This window comes from Ruditapes philippinarum, unplaced genomic scaffold, assembly GCF_026571515.1.
Source record: "Ruditapes philippinarum isolate M1 unplaced genomic scaffold, ASM2657151v2 ctg4518_1_1_1_1, whole genome shotgun sequence".
Taxonomy (NCBI): domain Eukaryota; kingdom Metazoa; phylum Mollusca; class Bivalvia; order Venerida; family Veneridae; genus Ruditapes; species Ruditapes philippinarum.
Window position 1 is genome coordinate 73,870 of NW_026861253.1, and position 16,231 is coordinate 90,100.

Sequence of the window (16,231 nt, forward strand, 5' to 3'; positions counted from 1 at the left end):
TGGTGCGTGAGAAGCAAGTTTCGAAATCAATATGGGCGGCTTGCAACCGGACGATTTTAATCAGTCTTGTGTTTTTAGCAAATAGTGATCAGGAAAACATCTAACTCAACAAAACAGTTAGTCCGAAATACTTCTTACTATTTTATGGCAGTGCTGGATGGATTAAGTTGGAGTGGAACTTGTCATCTGTGCTACTTTACCATTCTCTGTTCTGTGCTTACTTAATTCATCGTTTTCGATGAGAAATCACCTCAACTCTATAAAAAATTTCCAAATGCATGCAGGACCGATACGGTTGACGATCATATTCATTTTTAATGCGAAACCAGTACTTGTTAGTTAAATGAAAAGAACTCGAAAGTGATAAATAAAACTTGTAAATAACAAAAAAATAGAATCTCTAAAGAACGTTCAAAATATCAAAATTGAAAATGGTGTAGGCTCGGTTTGATTGAGGCTTACATGGTTCTCAATGGAGCTTTAACACATTCATCTATTTCTAAACTTGAGCAAAAATCGAATAGAATCCAATCAAACTACCGAGGCCGGCGTGCACACCAGTCAAGCTGTACTAACATTATGTCTATTTTTTCACTTCTTGAATTTACAAAAGGAGATATGAAATGGAAATTCAGAAACATAACAAAAAGAAAAACATAGCTGAATACATTCTAGAGTAATGTGGTATGTGATATACAGTGTCAACTATATATCTGTAGAACGAACATTTATTTGATTCCTGTCCATCACTGATTCACGGTGCATATCCATATCGGTACCCTCTTTGCGAAATCTGCTGAAACGGCACCCTCTTTGCACATGCTAATGACAAATCAGCACATAGATAAAACATTCTAGTGTTCCGTGGTATACATCTTTCCCACGTGTCATACCTCCTTTCCATATTACAATGATTTTTACTGGCGTGTTATCCATCGCTGGTTTGTTTTGAGCAGAGAATGACCTGTGCATGTACAAAGAGGGTACCGTTTCAGCAGATTTCGCAAAGAGGGTACCGATATGGATATGCACCGTGTGATTTGTTTCCAGCTAGGAATGTCCTGTGCATGTGCAAGAAAGGTATCATTTCAGTAGATTTTGCAAAAAGGGTACCAATATAGATATGCACCGTTTACACATCTTTGAAATCAGTCTAGCAGGTCTGCGATTAAAGTAACGAATTCATATTTTGTGACAGTGTAACAACATTTCAAATAAAATATTTATAACACATTCAGGTTTGATCACCATTTTGATCTTAAATAAGCTTACAAAGTCAACACCGATGCATCCCACTGGGACAGCCATGTGTTTGAGACAATACTATGAAAATCCGCAGAAAAATAGAAAATCCGTCGTATATTAATTAAATTGGCATCACGCACGATTTTCTCGGTGTTGGTGTTTGGAAATTACAGGATAGTTATTATGCTTATTTTTAATTAGATTTATTGATAGAAAAATGTTTTATTGGTGAGTGTACAAACATCCAAACAATCAGTAATTTAAAAATTCAGTCAGGACAGCGTGTATGGAATTCAAGAGAAAATGATTGTTTGGATTTATACACTGGCAGCAACAGTGATATTCTGTGCCTTAAAAAGTAGGTATCTTATGTATTAATTTTGCTGATTTTAATGCTAACGAGAGATCACTTTTTCCAGATTAATAATATCTGTCATATTTTGCGGTTCGGATCGGAATATCCGTACCGAGGTGACCCGCCCATTGGGCGGTAACGAGGCTTGCCGCAAACATATGTCAGATATTTTTTCTTGCATATTCTACCATATTCCATTATATTTTCATTCTTTATCTTTAATTTCAATGGAAATTTATATCATTACAACCCTAACTACTTTCTTACAACAGTGTATGAATTACAACTTCATTCATAACGGTAAAATGACGTCATACTAAGCGTGCCATTGTACAGCACGCCACTCATCTGGCACCCCCATGCCAGATGAAATTTCCGGCATGGGTAAAACTCACGGAAACGTCAGTCTGGTATGCAAGAAATTAAATATCTAAAGCAAATAACTCAAAGTCAATCTCTATCATTCATGTAATCTTATTTTAAAGTGAACATATAATTTCCTTCGTTTATTTGTTACCAGGAAAAACATATTAGCAATAACAAACGTCGTTTATGATTTGCGCTGAATAGAATAAATACTAAGATTACCTGATCTAGTCAGATATTCGGCATAATTTACTGTATTTGAAAGAGGAGGGGTTATTATATACATGTATAAAAATATAAAAGCTGAGGTCAAAAATGATATGTACATATAAAAAAACATTTCGGTGCCAAAGATTTATAGATTATTGTTACAGAGCGTAAGGAAACAAAGTAATATTTTGACTGTTTGTCAGAGATAACTTACATCATAAACGAAGTGGGGTTTTTTAAATGCTGCATATCACAACTTAAGAACGAGTTTCAACAGGATAAAGAAATCATATTTCAAAAATACACAAACAATTTTCAAGCGAAAACACAATATATTAACAGAGATAAAGCCATTTATTCAAAGTATCCAACAGAATAATTAATAAGTTATCCGAAAGTCAAATTTGTACTGATTTCAAAAATTCAATTTTGAAAAAAATCAACTTTTACAATTACTGGATATACAAAGTGGCCGCCAAATTTTAAGAATTCATACTGCATGTATATATATTCTCTTTATTTTTATGAGTATATGTTTTGTTATTTTATATTGTTTTAATTCTGAAAATGATCTATTATGACTTTACATGAATTCAATGTTTTTCATTGATCTATTATATTGTAAATTGTATCATTTTGTGTAGTATTATTTAAAATATGTTGTTTTAAACTGGTAAAATTGTAATAAGATTAAGATTTGTACGGGTACATTGCATTAAAAAGATAGTATGCACGAGAGTTTGAATCGTTTGAATACTTCTGTAAAAAACCTATAGCCAATAACTATAGAAATATATTCTTGGTAACATGACTACCTCTTACAGAACTGTCTCGCAGAATAGAATAATATATTACCTTAAAAACTAAGCTTTGGTTCTTATTTAGATTACAATTCAAACAAAAAAAGTCATCAACTTAATGTTTCGTGGAAACTTAAATCAAGTGTACATGGTAAAGCATATTTTTATTTGTGATATTCTAGCTTACAAAAAAAAAACCTTTTTGTTCACACTTTAATTCGGCGACATGCACATACTAAGAAGTAGCGACAGAGCGATTTACCGTATTCCGCCGAAAAAAAATCTCTTTTATTAACCAGGCATGATTCTTCAATGACGTTTGATGCATGTAAATGAAAAGCAATGGAAATGTAAAGATGACTTGTCAAATATTAAAATGACACTTGTTAGCATTATATGGAAATATATTACTACTATAATTATGATACAGTCTGATAAAATGCAAATGTAAGTACATGTATATTCAATGCTATATTTATAACCCTACCAGTGTAAAAACGTTTATATCCTTGTTTTATATTTAAGTACACACAGTTCAGGAAAAGAACTTCACGTTCTCAATTCTGGAAGGTGATAATGCCACATTACCGTGTATCCTTCCGCCGGAGTTGTCTGAAAATAACACCGTAAGTATATAAACAATTATGGTGTGATCAAATGTAAAAAAAAACAACAACTGCCGAACATCTTAAATACATATGTTCTTTATTATCACTTAAAAGTCCTTTTTTGTAATTTCAGTGCCCAGCATATACAGATTGCTGCCCTAACAATTAGACTGTTTAAAATGTGACATTGATATAATTCTGTCATAAACCGTTGCCGAAGAAAGTTACTTCTTAACAGTTACACTTTACATTTACGTAATGTACAGTGTACATAGGAATTTAACAGTAACACTTTATCATGATGTTAATGATTCAGTGTTTTCATGGTGGTGGCCTTGTTATTGGGCTGAAGACTGTCATATTAGACCGAGGCCAAAGGCTTACTTACATGTACTAATGGTACACAGAATCGTTTCATTGTTATCCAAAGCTTGTCTGTTTACATAACATGTATACATCACATTTATTATCTTTTTAAGGTATATTGGCACTATGGAACACAAACTATTTCCGAGGGTGAAAATATAACTACTAAAGGAAATAAAGACAGACTGTCCCTTCAGAGAACCGCTATCCTAAGGAATGGGAGGGTGGTTTTTTTTAAAAATTAAAATGCTCTCCGGCCAAATTTTTATAGTTTAAAAAAATAAATTTTTTCTCAAAGTTAAATAAAATTGAAATAAAACCTAGTTTTCAAAGGAAAAAAACCCCCGCCCCTTTTTTTAACCCTTAACACAAACCAAAACGATTAACCCTAATGTGCAACCTTTTAAGGGTTTTAAATTTTCCCTTTTTTTAAAAAAAAATTTTGTTTGTTCAAAAATAAATATTTCCCGGGAAATTTTTTTTTGGAAAAAATCCCCCCATATCAATTTAAATTTTTTTGGGGGTTTAAATTTATTTTGTTTCTAAAAATAAAATATCGGGGGAAACTTTACCGTTTCTTTTTTAAAAACCCAAAAGATTTTTTATTTTTAGAAAAACCCTCCGGCATATCCCCTGTCCACATGGGAGACGAGGGTGTAAAGTACCGGTGTCACGTGACTTTGTTTTTTTTAAGGGTAATTGAAAAAAATTTGACGAAAAAAAATTTTTCTTTCCTGTCTGTAAAAATCAGAAATTTTTTTACTTGTTGTTCCCCGAGTGCCCTTTTTTAAGATTTAAATTTTTAAAAATTTTTGATTCCACCCTTTGTTTTTTTGAAGCTTGGATTACGTTACCCCAAAGCTTTTATACCCTCTTCAAACCGTTGTTTTAAAGTAAAAAAGCCACCATTCTTAATTATAAGTTTTACCCTTATTAATAAATTAAAATTATACAATTTTCCTTAACCCGTTTTGGGTTTGTTTATATTTTTATTGGTCATTTAAAAAGTTTTAGGTTTGCTTTAAATTTTGGGGAAACGTTATTTTACAAAGGGCGTTACGGGGGGATTAAATTATTTTTAAATTTTAGGAAACCCGTTTATTTTTCGGGGTTTCTATTTACCAAAAAAAGGAAAAAAGCTTTTTAATTTTTTTAGGTTCATTTTTCCCGGGGGATATGGGGCAACAAAGGTTTTTTTTGGGTTTAACTTAAAAACAAAGAAAAGGAAAAAAATTCCCCCTTATTTAAGTTGGGTTACGCCCCCCATAAAACAATACTTTGGTTTTGTTTTTTATTCATACGTTAAAAACGATTAAATGCATTAATATTGGCCAATTTTTAAAAATTTTTTGTTTAAAATTCATTTTAAAAGTTTTTGGGAATTAAAAGGTTTCCTAAAATTCTTAAAGGGAAAACACCTTATACCCTTAAAGGATACCCATTATATTAAGGGAAAACATTCATTTTACTTTTTGGTTAATTTAATTTTACGTTAGGTAAATTAAAAACTAATTTTACCAAATTTTAAAGTTTTGAAACTTTCATTATACGTTAGGTTAAAACATTGGTTTCCCTTCTTTATGGTAATTAAATTCCAAAAAACGTTAGGTAAAAATGGTCAAACAAAACGTTTAGGTAAACAAATTTATTTTTTCGTTAGGTTAATTCATTATACGTTTGGGTAAAAATTTATAATAAAGTTAGGTAAAATTTTTTATAGTTTTAAAGGTTTAAAAATTCATTACGTTAAAAGGGATAGGCCCTCATACGTTAGGTAAAACCCTTTATCATACTTAGGGTGATGGCATTATACTTAAATAAAAATTAAATTTTAAAGTTGGTTTTTTAAACATAAACGGTTTGGTAAAAAATTTTATTATACGTTAGGGTAATATTTTATTATACGTTAGTTTACCCCTTTATTTAAAAATTTTATTAGGTATGGTCATTAAAACGTTAGGTATACCCCTCATTAATATTAGGTAAAACGTTTATCATAATTAGGTAAACCTTCCCTTATAGTTTTGGTATACGCTCATTTTTTACGTTAGGTAAAACGCCCATATACTTGGTTACGTTTATTATACTTGGTATACCCCCCCCTTATCGTTAGGTATACGCTCATTATACGAAATTTACGCCCCATTATACGTTTTGGTATTCATTATTAACCTTAGGTTATACCTCAAATTTTTACGTTTTGGATACATTCATTATACGTTAAGGGGGTACATTCTTTTACTTAGGAAAACGCCCTTATACGTTAGGTATAACTTTATTATAAAGTTAGGATAGGTCATCATACGTTAGTAAAATTCCCTTATACGGGGGAGTTTAAGGTTAAATTATTTAAAGTTAGGTATACCCAAGAACGTTAAAAATTTAGATCCTCATTTTTAAAAATTATTAGATCATTTCTTAGGTATAACCCCCAAAACTTAAATTAGTATAACCCCATTAAAACGTTAAAGGTTTTTCACTTTAAATTTTAAAAGTTAAAGGGAACATAATTTTTACTTAGGTAAAGGTTCCTCATACGTTAAAGGGATGCCCCTCATTTTAGTTAGGTAAACATAATTTGTAAGGGATACATTAAATACGTTAGGTAACTTATTAACTTAACTAAAAATTTATTTTATTTTGGGGGGGAAGGGCATTAATTCGTTAAAGGGAAATTCATTTTACGTTTTGGGATACCATTTTTATTTTTGGGATACCTTAAATTTTACGTTAAAGGGAAACATTTATTATACGGTTTTCCGGTAAAATTCATTATAGCTTTGGTTTAATGGAAAAAAACTTAGGGTAACTTATTCTTATCTTCATATAATTGGGGATAAGTTGTAAAAATTTTAATTATAGTTAGGATTTTGGTCATATTAACCCTTAAAAGGAACCTTGAAAATAGCAATTATTTTGCTTCATTCTTTTTTTAAATTAAACCCTTAACGTTAGGGATAGAAACATTAAAAAGTAAGTAAACATTTATTTTTACTTAGGTAAACCTTTATTAAAAGTTAGGTATACATTCATTTAAAACGTTAGGTATATGGTCATCATACGTAAGGGGGTGGCTCAAATACGTTTAGGTAAAGATCATTTACTTAATTTTACTTTATTATAGGTTTTTTTTATAATTCAAAAAAAACGTTAAAGTTATGCTCATTATACTTAATAAATTCCCTATTCCTTTTAAGGATAATTCAATACGTTTTTGGGAACCCCATTAAAATAATTTCCCCATTATTTCTTTGGTTAAAAAATTCATTAAACGTTAAAGGGAAAAATTTATTAATATTTTGGTATAGTCATCAAAAACGTTAAATAATGCACTCATTATACGTTAGGGAAACATTCCCTTTTTACGGGTTTGGTATAAATTTATTATACTTAAAGGGATAGTTTATTATAACCTTAAAATTTACTTCCCCAAAAAACCCTTGGGAACATTTATTTAGTTAAAGGGTTTACATTTTTTACGTAAGGAAAACCTTTATTATAACGTAAGATAAAAATTTATTATACGTTTGGTGTAGGTATCTACGAGGGGAACATTCCTTTAAAACGTTGGAAGCTAAAAATTAAAAATTTAATTTTATACGTTTGGGGAAAACAAAAAATTTTTTGGGGTTTGTTTTTACCCCATTTAATTTTAACAATTTTATTATAGGGAAAGGGATACCATTAAAATAGGGGGGGGGATTAACTCTTATACGTTAGAATTTTAAGGTCATTTTAAATTAGGTTTTTAACTCAATTTATAAGTTTTAAGGTTAAAATTTCATTATAACTTAATATTACGGGGCCTTAATTCGGGGAAATTGGTTTTCCCCTTCCCAAATCGTTAAGGTATTTTTTGGGGTTTCAATTTAACCCAAAAAAAAACGCCAAAATTTATAACGTTAAGGTTTTTTTACATTTTAAAAAAAAGTGGAACACCCCTTTTTTACGTTAAAAAGGAAAAAAACCCCATCCAAAACGTTTAGGGGTTTCGCCCCCCTTCAAAAAAAGGTAGGGTTTTCTTCTTTTTTTACCCATAGGTAAATTATTCATACGTTGGTTTTAAAAAAATTAAGATAGGGTTTTGTATATCTTTTAGGTTTGTTTTTTTCATTTATCCCTTAAAAAATAAAATCAAAATTTTTCCCCTTTGGTTAAAATTGGTCATTATACTTAGGTTTTAAAATCATTTTACGTTAAAATATACCCCGGCCAAAAATACGTTTTTTGGATACCCAACTCATTTCGTTCTTTGGTTAAAATTTAAAAAAAACTTAAGGAACTTTGGTATAACCCCATTAAAACGTTTAATTTAAAATTCCTTTTTATCGTTAATAAAAACTCATTATAAGTTAATTTTGGTAAAACTTCATTTTTAAAGGGTTAATGTAAAGGGTCAAAAATACGTTAAAATTAAAATGGCCCCTTATAGGGTTTGGGTTTTCGGGTCATCATACATAAAGGGGTTTTTTCTACCGTTAAAAATAAAAAAATATAATTTTCGTTTTTTAATATAACAAAAAGGGGTATACTCTCATACGTTAGATATATAGTCATTTTACGTTAGGTTTAAGCTTATTATACGTTAGATATACACTCAACATACGTCCATTTAGATATATGTTCATTATACTTTAACTTAGATCGTTATTAGATATATGCTCAAGATACGCTAACTTAGATATATGCTCATTATACGTTAGATTTATGCTCATTATATGTTAGGTATACGCTCATTATACGTTATGTATATGGTCATCATACGTTAGGTTTAAGCTCATTATACGTTAGATATACACCCAATATACGTTTATTTAGATAAATATGCTCATTGTACGTTAACTTAGCTCACTCACTTAGATATATGCTCATGATACGTAAACTTAGATATATGCTCATGATACGTAAACTTAGATATATGCTAATTATACGTAAACTTAGATATATCCTCGTTATACGGTAACTAGATATATGCTCATTATACGTAAACTTAGATATATGCTCATTATACGTTAACTTAAATATATGCTTATTATACGTTAACTTAGATATATGCTCATTATACGTTAACTTAGATATATGCTCATTATACGTTAACTTAGATAAATGCTCATTATACGTTAACTTAGATAAATGCTCATGATAGGTTAGGTATACGCTCATAATAAAGTGAATAAACGCTTATTGTACGTTACGTTTACGCTCATCATACTTTTATCAATGTCTTATTCCAGGCTGAATAAGAATAAAAATGTGTTTTGCTTTATATATTAAGGTCCGTTTTACGATTGTTAACGATTTTTCATATTTAAACATATCAATATATATTGCAAATGTTTTTCATGGTATCTATTTAAAATAAAATGTGTGTGATTTTGTTTCAAGCTCTCCCGGTGGTTACAGGATACGATGCTGACAAGATCTACCTACAGGTGTGCAACACTGCACGTGTAACGTTATATTGTAATGTAACAGGCCGGCCGTCACCCACTATCCAATGGTATAAAAGGAAACCTGATGGTAAACTAAAATGTAAGGAATATATATTACTGTAGCATCGTTATAATAATAATAATAAAAATAATAATAATAATAATAATAACAATTTTAAAAATAATAATAGAAACAATTGAAGGACTTATATCTTTTCGCAAAGGTCATGTTTGTTAACGAGAACGTTTCTACTTTTACCAACTTTAACATTTTGTTCATGTACTGAAAATCATAGAGAACGAGTCCTTGGTAAAAACAGACTTAATCAATTTTTATTTTCAAGTTATTAAAACAGATTTTATACCATATTATATTATATTTTCATACAATGTTAATATTTAGAACGGAATGCTAACTATTTCAAAGACCAGTTATGCAGTAACTCTTTATTTGAGCCGCGTCATGACAAAACCAACATAGTGCGTTTGCGACCAGCATGGATCCAGACCAGCCTGCGCATCCGCGCAGTCTGATCAGGATCCATGCTGTTCGCTTACCAACTCTATTACAAGTAAAGAAACTGATAGCGAACAGCATGGATCCTGATCAGACTGCGTGGATGCGCAGGCTGGCCTGGATCCATGCTTGTCGCAAACCCATTATGTTGGTGTTGTCATGGCACAGCTCATTTATTTGTTATTCCAGACTTAAAACTTAATACTGAAAGTATATTTATACCTGACGTGAGACATTCCAATGCGGGCATTTATCTTTGTAAAGTGTCAAACAGACATGGTCAAGCTGGAATGGAGTTCCATATATCAGTTGTCGGTAAGTTATTTGAAAGTTGTTAATGTTTTAGATTTTAACATGTCATCATTATTTTTTTAAATCGAAAAAAGACTTAAAACCATTTGCGCTCTTTATGTTAAAATATAGCAAACAATACATTAATAATTCAAAATTTCCATTCAAAATATACGTATAAAAAATTGTGGCAAATTCAATTAGTAAGTTAAAACGAAAAAAGGGAAAAGGGCTACATTTCAGAACAAGACAAAAATAAGGGAAATGCAATTAAAAATTAAAACCATTAAAACGTTTGTTCATGAAAATCAAATGTCATGAATAAATTAAAATTGGACAATTTCAGTTTAAAAATTTTAACAGAAGAAAAATAAGACAACTAGTCTTTCTTGCAGTGATTTGAAATCGTTACGTCTTTATTTCAAGTATGTTATTCTATCTAGAATTTTTATCGATTTTACAGATCTCGTTGAGGAATTGGTAACTGTCCGTGGCCCGCAGGAGCCCTATCAAAGACGTCCAGCCAAGGTTATGAGCTCAGCGTCTGCACAATATCCCTCGATGCAACTATTTATATATTTTCATTCCTATATCATACGTTTATGTTTTACCCATCGTTAATGTTGCGATATCAATATAACACTGTAACATACATGCTTTGTTACGCCTTTTTTACTTAATCAATTAAACTTAGTTAAACAAACCAATTCAAGATATTCAACAAGATCGTAAAGTTAACTATAATAATTAGCTTATATTTAACACAAAGTCATGTGTTTTCGCGAATCATTTAGAAAATCGAGAAGATTTTTGCAGTTGTAACTCCGGTCTCAATTTCCGGTTAAAATCAAGGACGTTTTGTTTATAAATCATCAACCCTGCGCTCTTTGATGTCAGTCAGATGCTGAAAACCCCTGCTTTATGACCTGCCACTGCAACTTACATAATTATATTCAAAGCTGTTTCGAACCCAGTACAGAACCAGCCTATTGGCCTGTCAGTGTAGGTTCATTTCCCATTCTATGTAACCCGCATCGCCCGTAATGAGAAAAGAAGACGAATGTTTTAGTAGTTTTGAAGATGTAAAAAAGAAAGCAACAATAACATAATTCAAGTTATTACCACATTAATTCATAATAATCAAATATGAAACTTTAATTTAAGCACACGAGAATGGTAATTTATTCTAATTTAACCTTGATGATGTACTATATGCACCGCTACAGGGCAACTCATAGATATTCAACTTTATTTACTGTTGAATATTATAGCGAAATGATTTATACGTGAATATATATGCACGTAAATAACAATGTATGCCCTACTTCCTTTTATTTAAATGTCAACTCTTGATTTATTCTGTCATAAAAATAAGCCGAATTTGCATGTTTTTGTTTTGCTGTATATAATTATTTTGTAGCAAAATAAAAAGTCCATGTTCAAGACGTTAACACTGTTGTTGATTTTTAACTCTCACTCTATCTTAATATAATACATTATAGAATTATCTTTTTAAGTGGTATCGGGCCTTTAAATAAGATAGTATTCACGTGTTTTCAGACCGCTTGAACAACCGCTATTGATTTTTTCAGGTTCCTCTAAAGTACAAAATGCGTATTAAGAGTGTCAAAAAATATTCAGTAAATTTTGCTAGAAATGTTCTTTGTAACAAACATATTTTCTTTCTTTGCAAAACTTTTACCATTTTGTTCTAATAAAGTGCAGTATTATATTAGAAATAGGTCACTGTACTTCGAACCTCATTGCATTGATTTACCTTCCAGTCTGCAAAAGACATCGCACGAGCGAAAACCGAAGTCTAGGGTTCGTTGAATGTTTGCGGGATGACGGATCGGCCTCTACAATGCTATGACCCGAGAAGTGTTCTATTTCTTAATTGGAGTCCTATTAACAACATCCTAAAATGTTATAACAGAAGTGATATATTTTTACTATAAGGCTTCACTTGTTTTAAAGTTCAGCAAGATGACCATGTTATTTTGTTTGTTTGCTTTTTAATCTAGCGGGAATATCTTTGTACCAGGATAAAGTCAGAATTAGCTGAACAAACCCTTACCTGACTATAAATTGCGACTATATTGTTGCCTTTTTAAATGTCACATTCCTAAAAGCACATTTGAAAATTTCAAAGGAAAGAAAGGCATGTCAATTTATTCAGTTTAGTGGTGTAACAGATATTAAATCTTTAAATCAGTTATGCATGACTTGAAAAGTTACAATATACAGATTTTAAACGATCTAAAGCGAAACAAAAAGTATTTGACTTTACATCGGAGTTTTGAATACAGCTCTTGTCTTGTTTAATGAATGCCATCACGTGTGCAAATTCTCATTTGCTAAAAACGTTTCAGTACAATAACATTTAATTGTTACGTCTTCCCAGGGACCCAGGGTCTAGGAAACACTGTAAGATATATTTGAGCCATGTCATGACAAAACCAACATAATGGGTTTGCGACCAGCATGGATCCAGACCAGCCTGCGCACCCGCGCAGTCTGATCAGGATCCATGCTGTTCGCTTACCAACCCTACTACAAGTAGAAAACTAATAGCGAACAGCATGGATCCTGATCAGATTGCGTGGTTGCGCAGGCTGGTCTGGATCCATGCTGGTCGCAAACCCATTATGTTGGTTTTGTCGTGATGCGGCTCATTTCTAAATGAAATTATTTTGTTCCGCGAATAGTACCTTACACCGACACATTCATGTACACATTTATATCTACTTCATTAATATGCAAAAATACATCTATGAGAATCGTTCAATTCAAATAAATTGAACGCCTTATTGACATTAATTTTCATATTATATCATAAATATTGAACATGATCTACTACAAATACCAAAAAACTTCGGAGATTTTTATGTGGCGTTTTCCGGTATTTTCATCCACATGAGATTCCGTGATAGTTAACATTATTGGTGGTCCGTTATTGGTGGTCTGTCTCGACAAAACTTATAACATGTCATTTATATGACAGTTGATTGTTATGCTGAATAAGCTGTACACAAGAAAATTAATTACATTTTAAAAGCCATGTGAACCGTTGTAAAATGTTTAATGGGATGAAACTCGGTTCAGGGTTCTTAAATATCCGATTTTAAATAGAAATATTTTTTTTCGAAACTCCTTTAGATTACTTAGGAATTTAGACGTATATACGTTTCGGATAAGTTTACTAATTTTAGAATTGCCCATGAGATCCTGATTTCAGTTTTTAATTTTAAAATGACCAATGCGCACATACCTATATCAAGTAGGTTTTCGACAATAATAATTAAAATAATCAAGATAATAATAAATAATAATAATAATAGTTATACTGAAAATTAAGATGATGAAGAGGAATTGATTAAAATTGTGATAATGATAAATTGTAATATTGTAATATCACACGTTTATGTTTTACCCATCGTTAATGTTGCGACATCAATATAACACTGTAACATACATGCTTTGATACGCCTTTTTTACTTAGTTAAACAAACCAATTTAAGATTCAACAAGACCGTAAAGTTAACTATAATAATAAGCTTATATTTAACACAAAGTCATGTGTTTTCGCGAATCATTTAGACAATCGAGAGGGTTTTTTGTAACTCCGGTCTACATTTCCGGTTAAAATCAAGGACGTTTTGTTCATAAATCATCAACCATGCGCCCTTAGATGTCAATCAGATGCTGAAAACTCCTGCTTTATTACCTGCCACTGCAACTTACATAATTATATTCAAAGCTGTTTCGAAACCAGTACAGAACTAGCGTATTGGCCTGCCAGTGTAGGTACAGGTAGATGGGTCATTTCCCATTCTATGTACCCCGCATTGCCCGTAATGAGAAATGAAGACGAGTGTTTTAGTAGTTTTGAAGATGTAAAAAAGAAAGCAACAATAATTTAATTCAAGTTATTACCACATTAATTCATAATAATCAAATATGAAACTTTAATTTGAGCACATAAGAATGGTAATTTATTCTAATTTAACCTTGATGATGTAGTAAATGCACCGCTGCAGGGCAACTCCTAGATATTCAACTTTATTTACTGTTTGATATAATAGCGAAATGATTTATTCGTGAATATATCTGCACGTAAATAACAATGTATGTCCTACTTCCTTTTATTTAAATGTCAACTCTTGATTTATTCTGTCATAACAATAAGCCAATTTTTTTATGCTTTTTATGTACATAATTAATTTGTAGCAAAATAAAACGTTCATGTTAAGGTATTAATAATGTTGTTGAATTTTAACTCTCACTCTATTTTAATACAATACATTATAGAATTATCTTTATAAGTGGTATCGGGCCTTTAAATAAGAAATATTCACGTGTTGTCCGACAAAAAAGGTGACCGCTTGAACAGCCGCTATTGTTTTTTCAGGTTCCTCTAAAATGAAACGCTGTATTGCTGCGAGGATGTACAAATCGGTATTAAGAGTGTAAAAAATATTCAGTAAATTTTGCTAGTAACAAATATATTTTTTTTTATTTGTAAAACTTTTACCATTTTGTTCTAATAAAGTGCAGTATTATATTATAAATAGGACACTGTTCTTCGGACCTCATTGCACTGATTTACCTTCCAGTCTGCAAAAGACATCGCACGAGCGAAAACCGAAGTATATGGTTCATTAAATGTTTGCGGGATGACGGATCGGCCTCTACAATGCTATGACCCGAGATGTGTTATATTTGTTAATTGGAGTCCTATTAACAACATCCTTCAATGTTATAACAGAAGTAATATTTTTTTTACTTTAAGGCTTCAATTGTTGTAAAGTTCCGCAAAATGGCCATGCCATTTTTTGTTTGCTCGTAAATTTAGCGGTATGTAGAACATATCTTTTGTACCAGTGTGAAGTCATAATAAGCTAAACAAACCCCTTATCTGACCATAATTTGCGACTCTATTGTTGCCTTTTTAAATGTCACATTCCTAAAAGCAACATCTGAAAATTTCAAAAGGAAAGAAGGGCTTGTCAATTATTTCAGCTTCGGAGATATTCATATTATATCATGAACACTGAACCTAATCTACTAAAAGTACCAGAAAGTGTGGGAGTTTTTTATGTTGGTGTTTTCGGTATTTTCATGCAAATGAGTTTCTGTGATCGTTAGCGTAATTGGTGGTCTCTTATTTAGACAAAACTTATAAAATGTCATATATATTACAGTTAATTGTAATGCTGAATATGCTGTGTACTAGAAAATTAATAAAATAACAGCAGTGTTAATTGTTGTAAAATGTTTAATTGGAGGAAGCTTGGTCAAGAGTTCTCAAATATCCGATAAATTTAAATAGAAAACTTTGTTTTCGAAACTCCTTTATATTAATTAGGAATTTAGATGTGTATACGTTTCAGAAAAAAACCTTCAGATTATTTACCAATTTAAAAAACCCGATGAGATTCCTTCATTTCAGTTTGTTATTTGAAATGATTGACGGAACTCCTACCTATATTCAATTCATCCCTATATATTTTACAGGAAGTCAAACTGTAAGAATATTATAGATTAAAGGCACATTGGACCTCAGAAACAAATAAATTTTACTTCTTTACAAAAGGCAAGCATTAATTTGATATTTTTACAGAATGTTAGATGCTTGTTACCTAAAGAAAGTAGCGATAAATGTGAAAATATTTGTCATTAAGTAGTATAATGTAATTCCATACAAAATACTAATTCTAGATGAAAAACATGGTTCTGATAATTTACCTGGATACTATATGAAAGTACTACAAATTAAAAAGCTTTTGAGAAATAAAAATGAAAGCATCTCTGAGGCATAATGGGCCTTTTAATATGAGGTGGCCGTAGGCTTTCGACAATAATAATGAAAATAATCAAATGATAATGATAATAATAATGGTTGTTGATGATAATCAAGATGATGACTAGGATGATGATTATAATGGTGATTATGATAATTACAAATTGTAATATAATTATCAAATTAAAATAAAAGAACGACGCTGAGATAATTTTAAAGCTATTTTATTCATTTATCT

The 16,231-nt window shown here is 30.9% G+C and overlaps 1 protein-coding gene across 1 annotated transcript; it reads left to right on the forward strand.

The window, feature by feature from the left end:
• Window positions 1-1,227: 1,227 nt before the first annotated feature.
• Window positions 1,228-11,619, forward strand: LOC132715046 (protein ver-1-like). The gene is made up of 7 exons (XM_060698019.1): window positions 1,228-1,603; window positions 3,502-3,602; window positions 4,064-4,177; window positions 8,676-8,697; window positions 9,336-9,482; window positions 10,089-10,214; window positions 10,654-11,619. Exons 1-7 carry the CDS (start codon window positions 1,549-1,551, stop codon window positions 10,809-10,811), a joined length of 723 nt encoding a protein of 240 aa, XP_060554002.1. The 5' UTR covers window positions 1,228-1,548; the 3' UTR covers window positions 10,812-11,619.
• The last annotated feature ends 4,612 nt before the right edge of the window (window positions 11,620-16,231 follow it).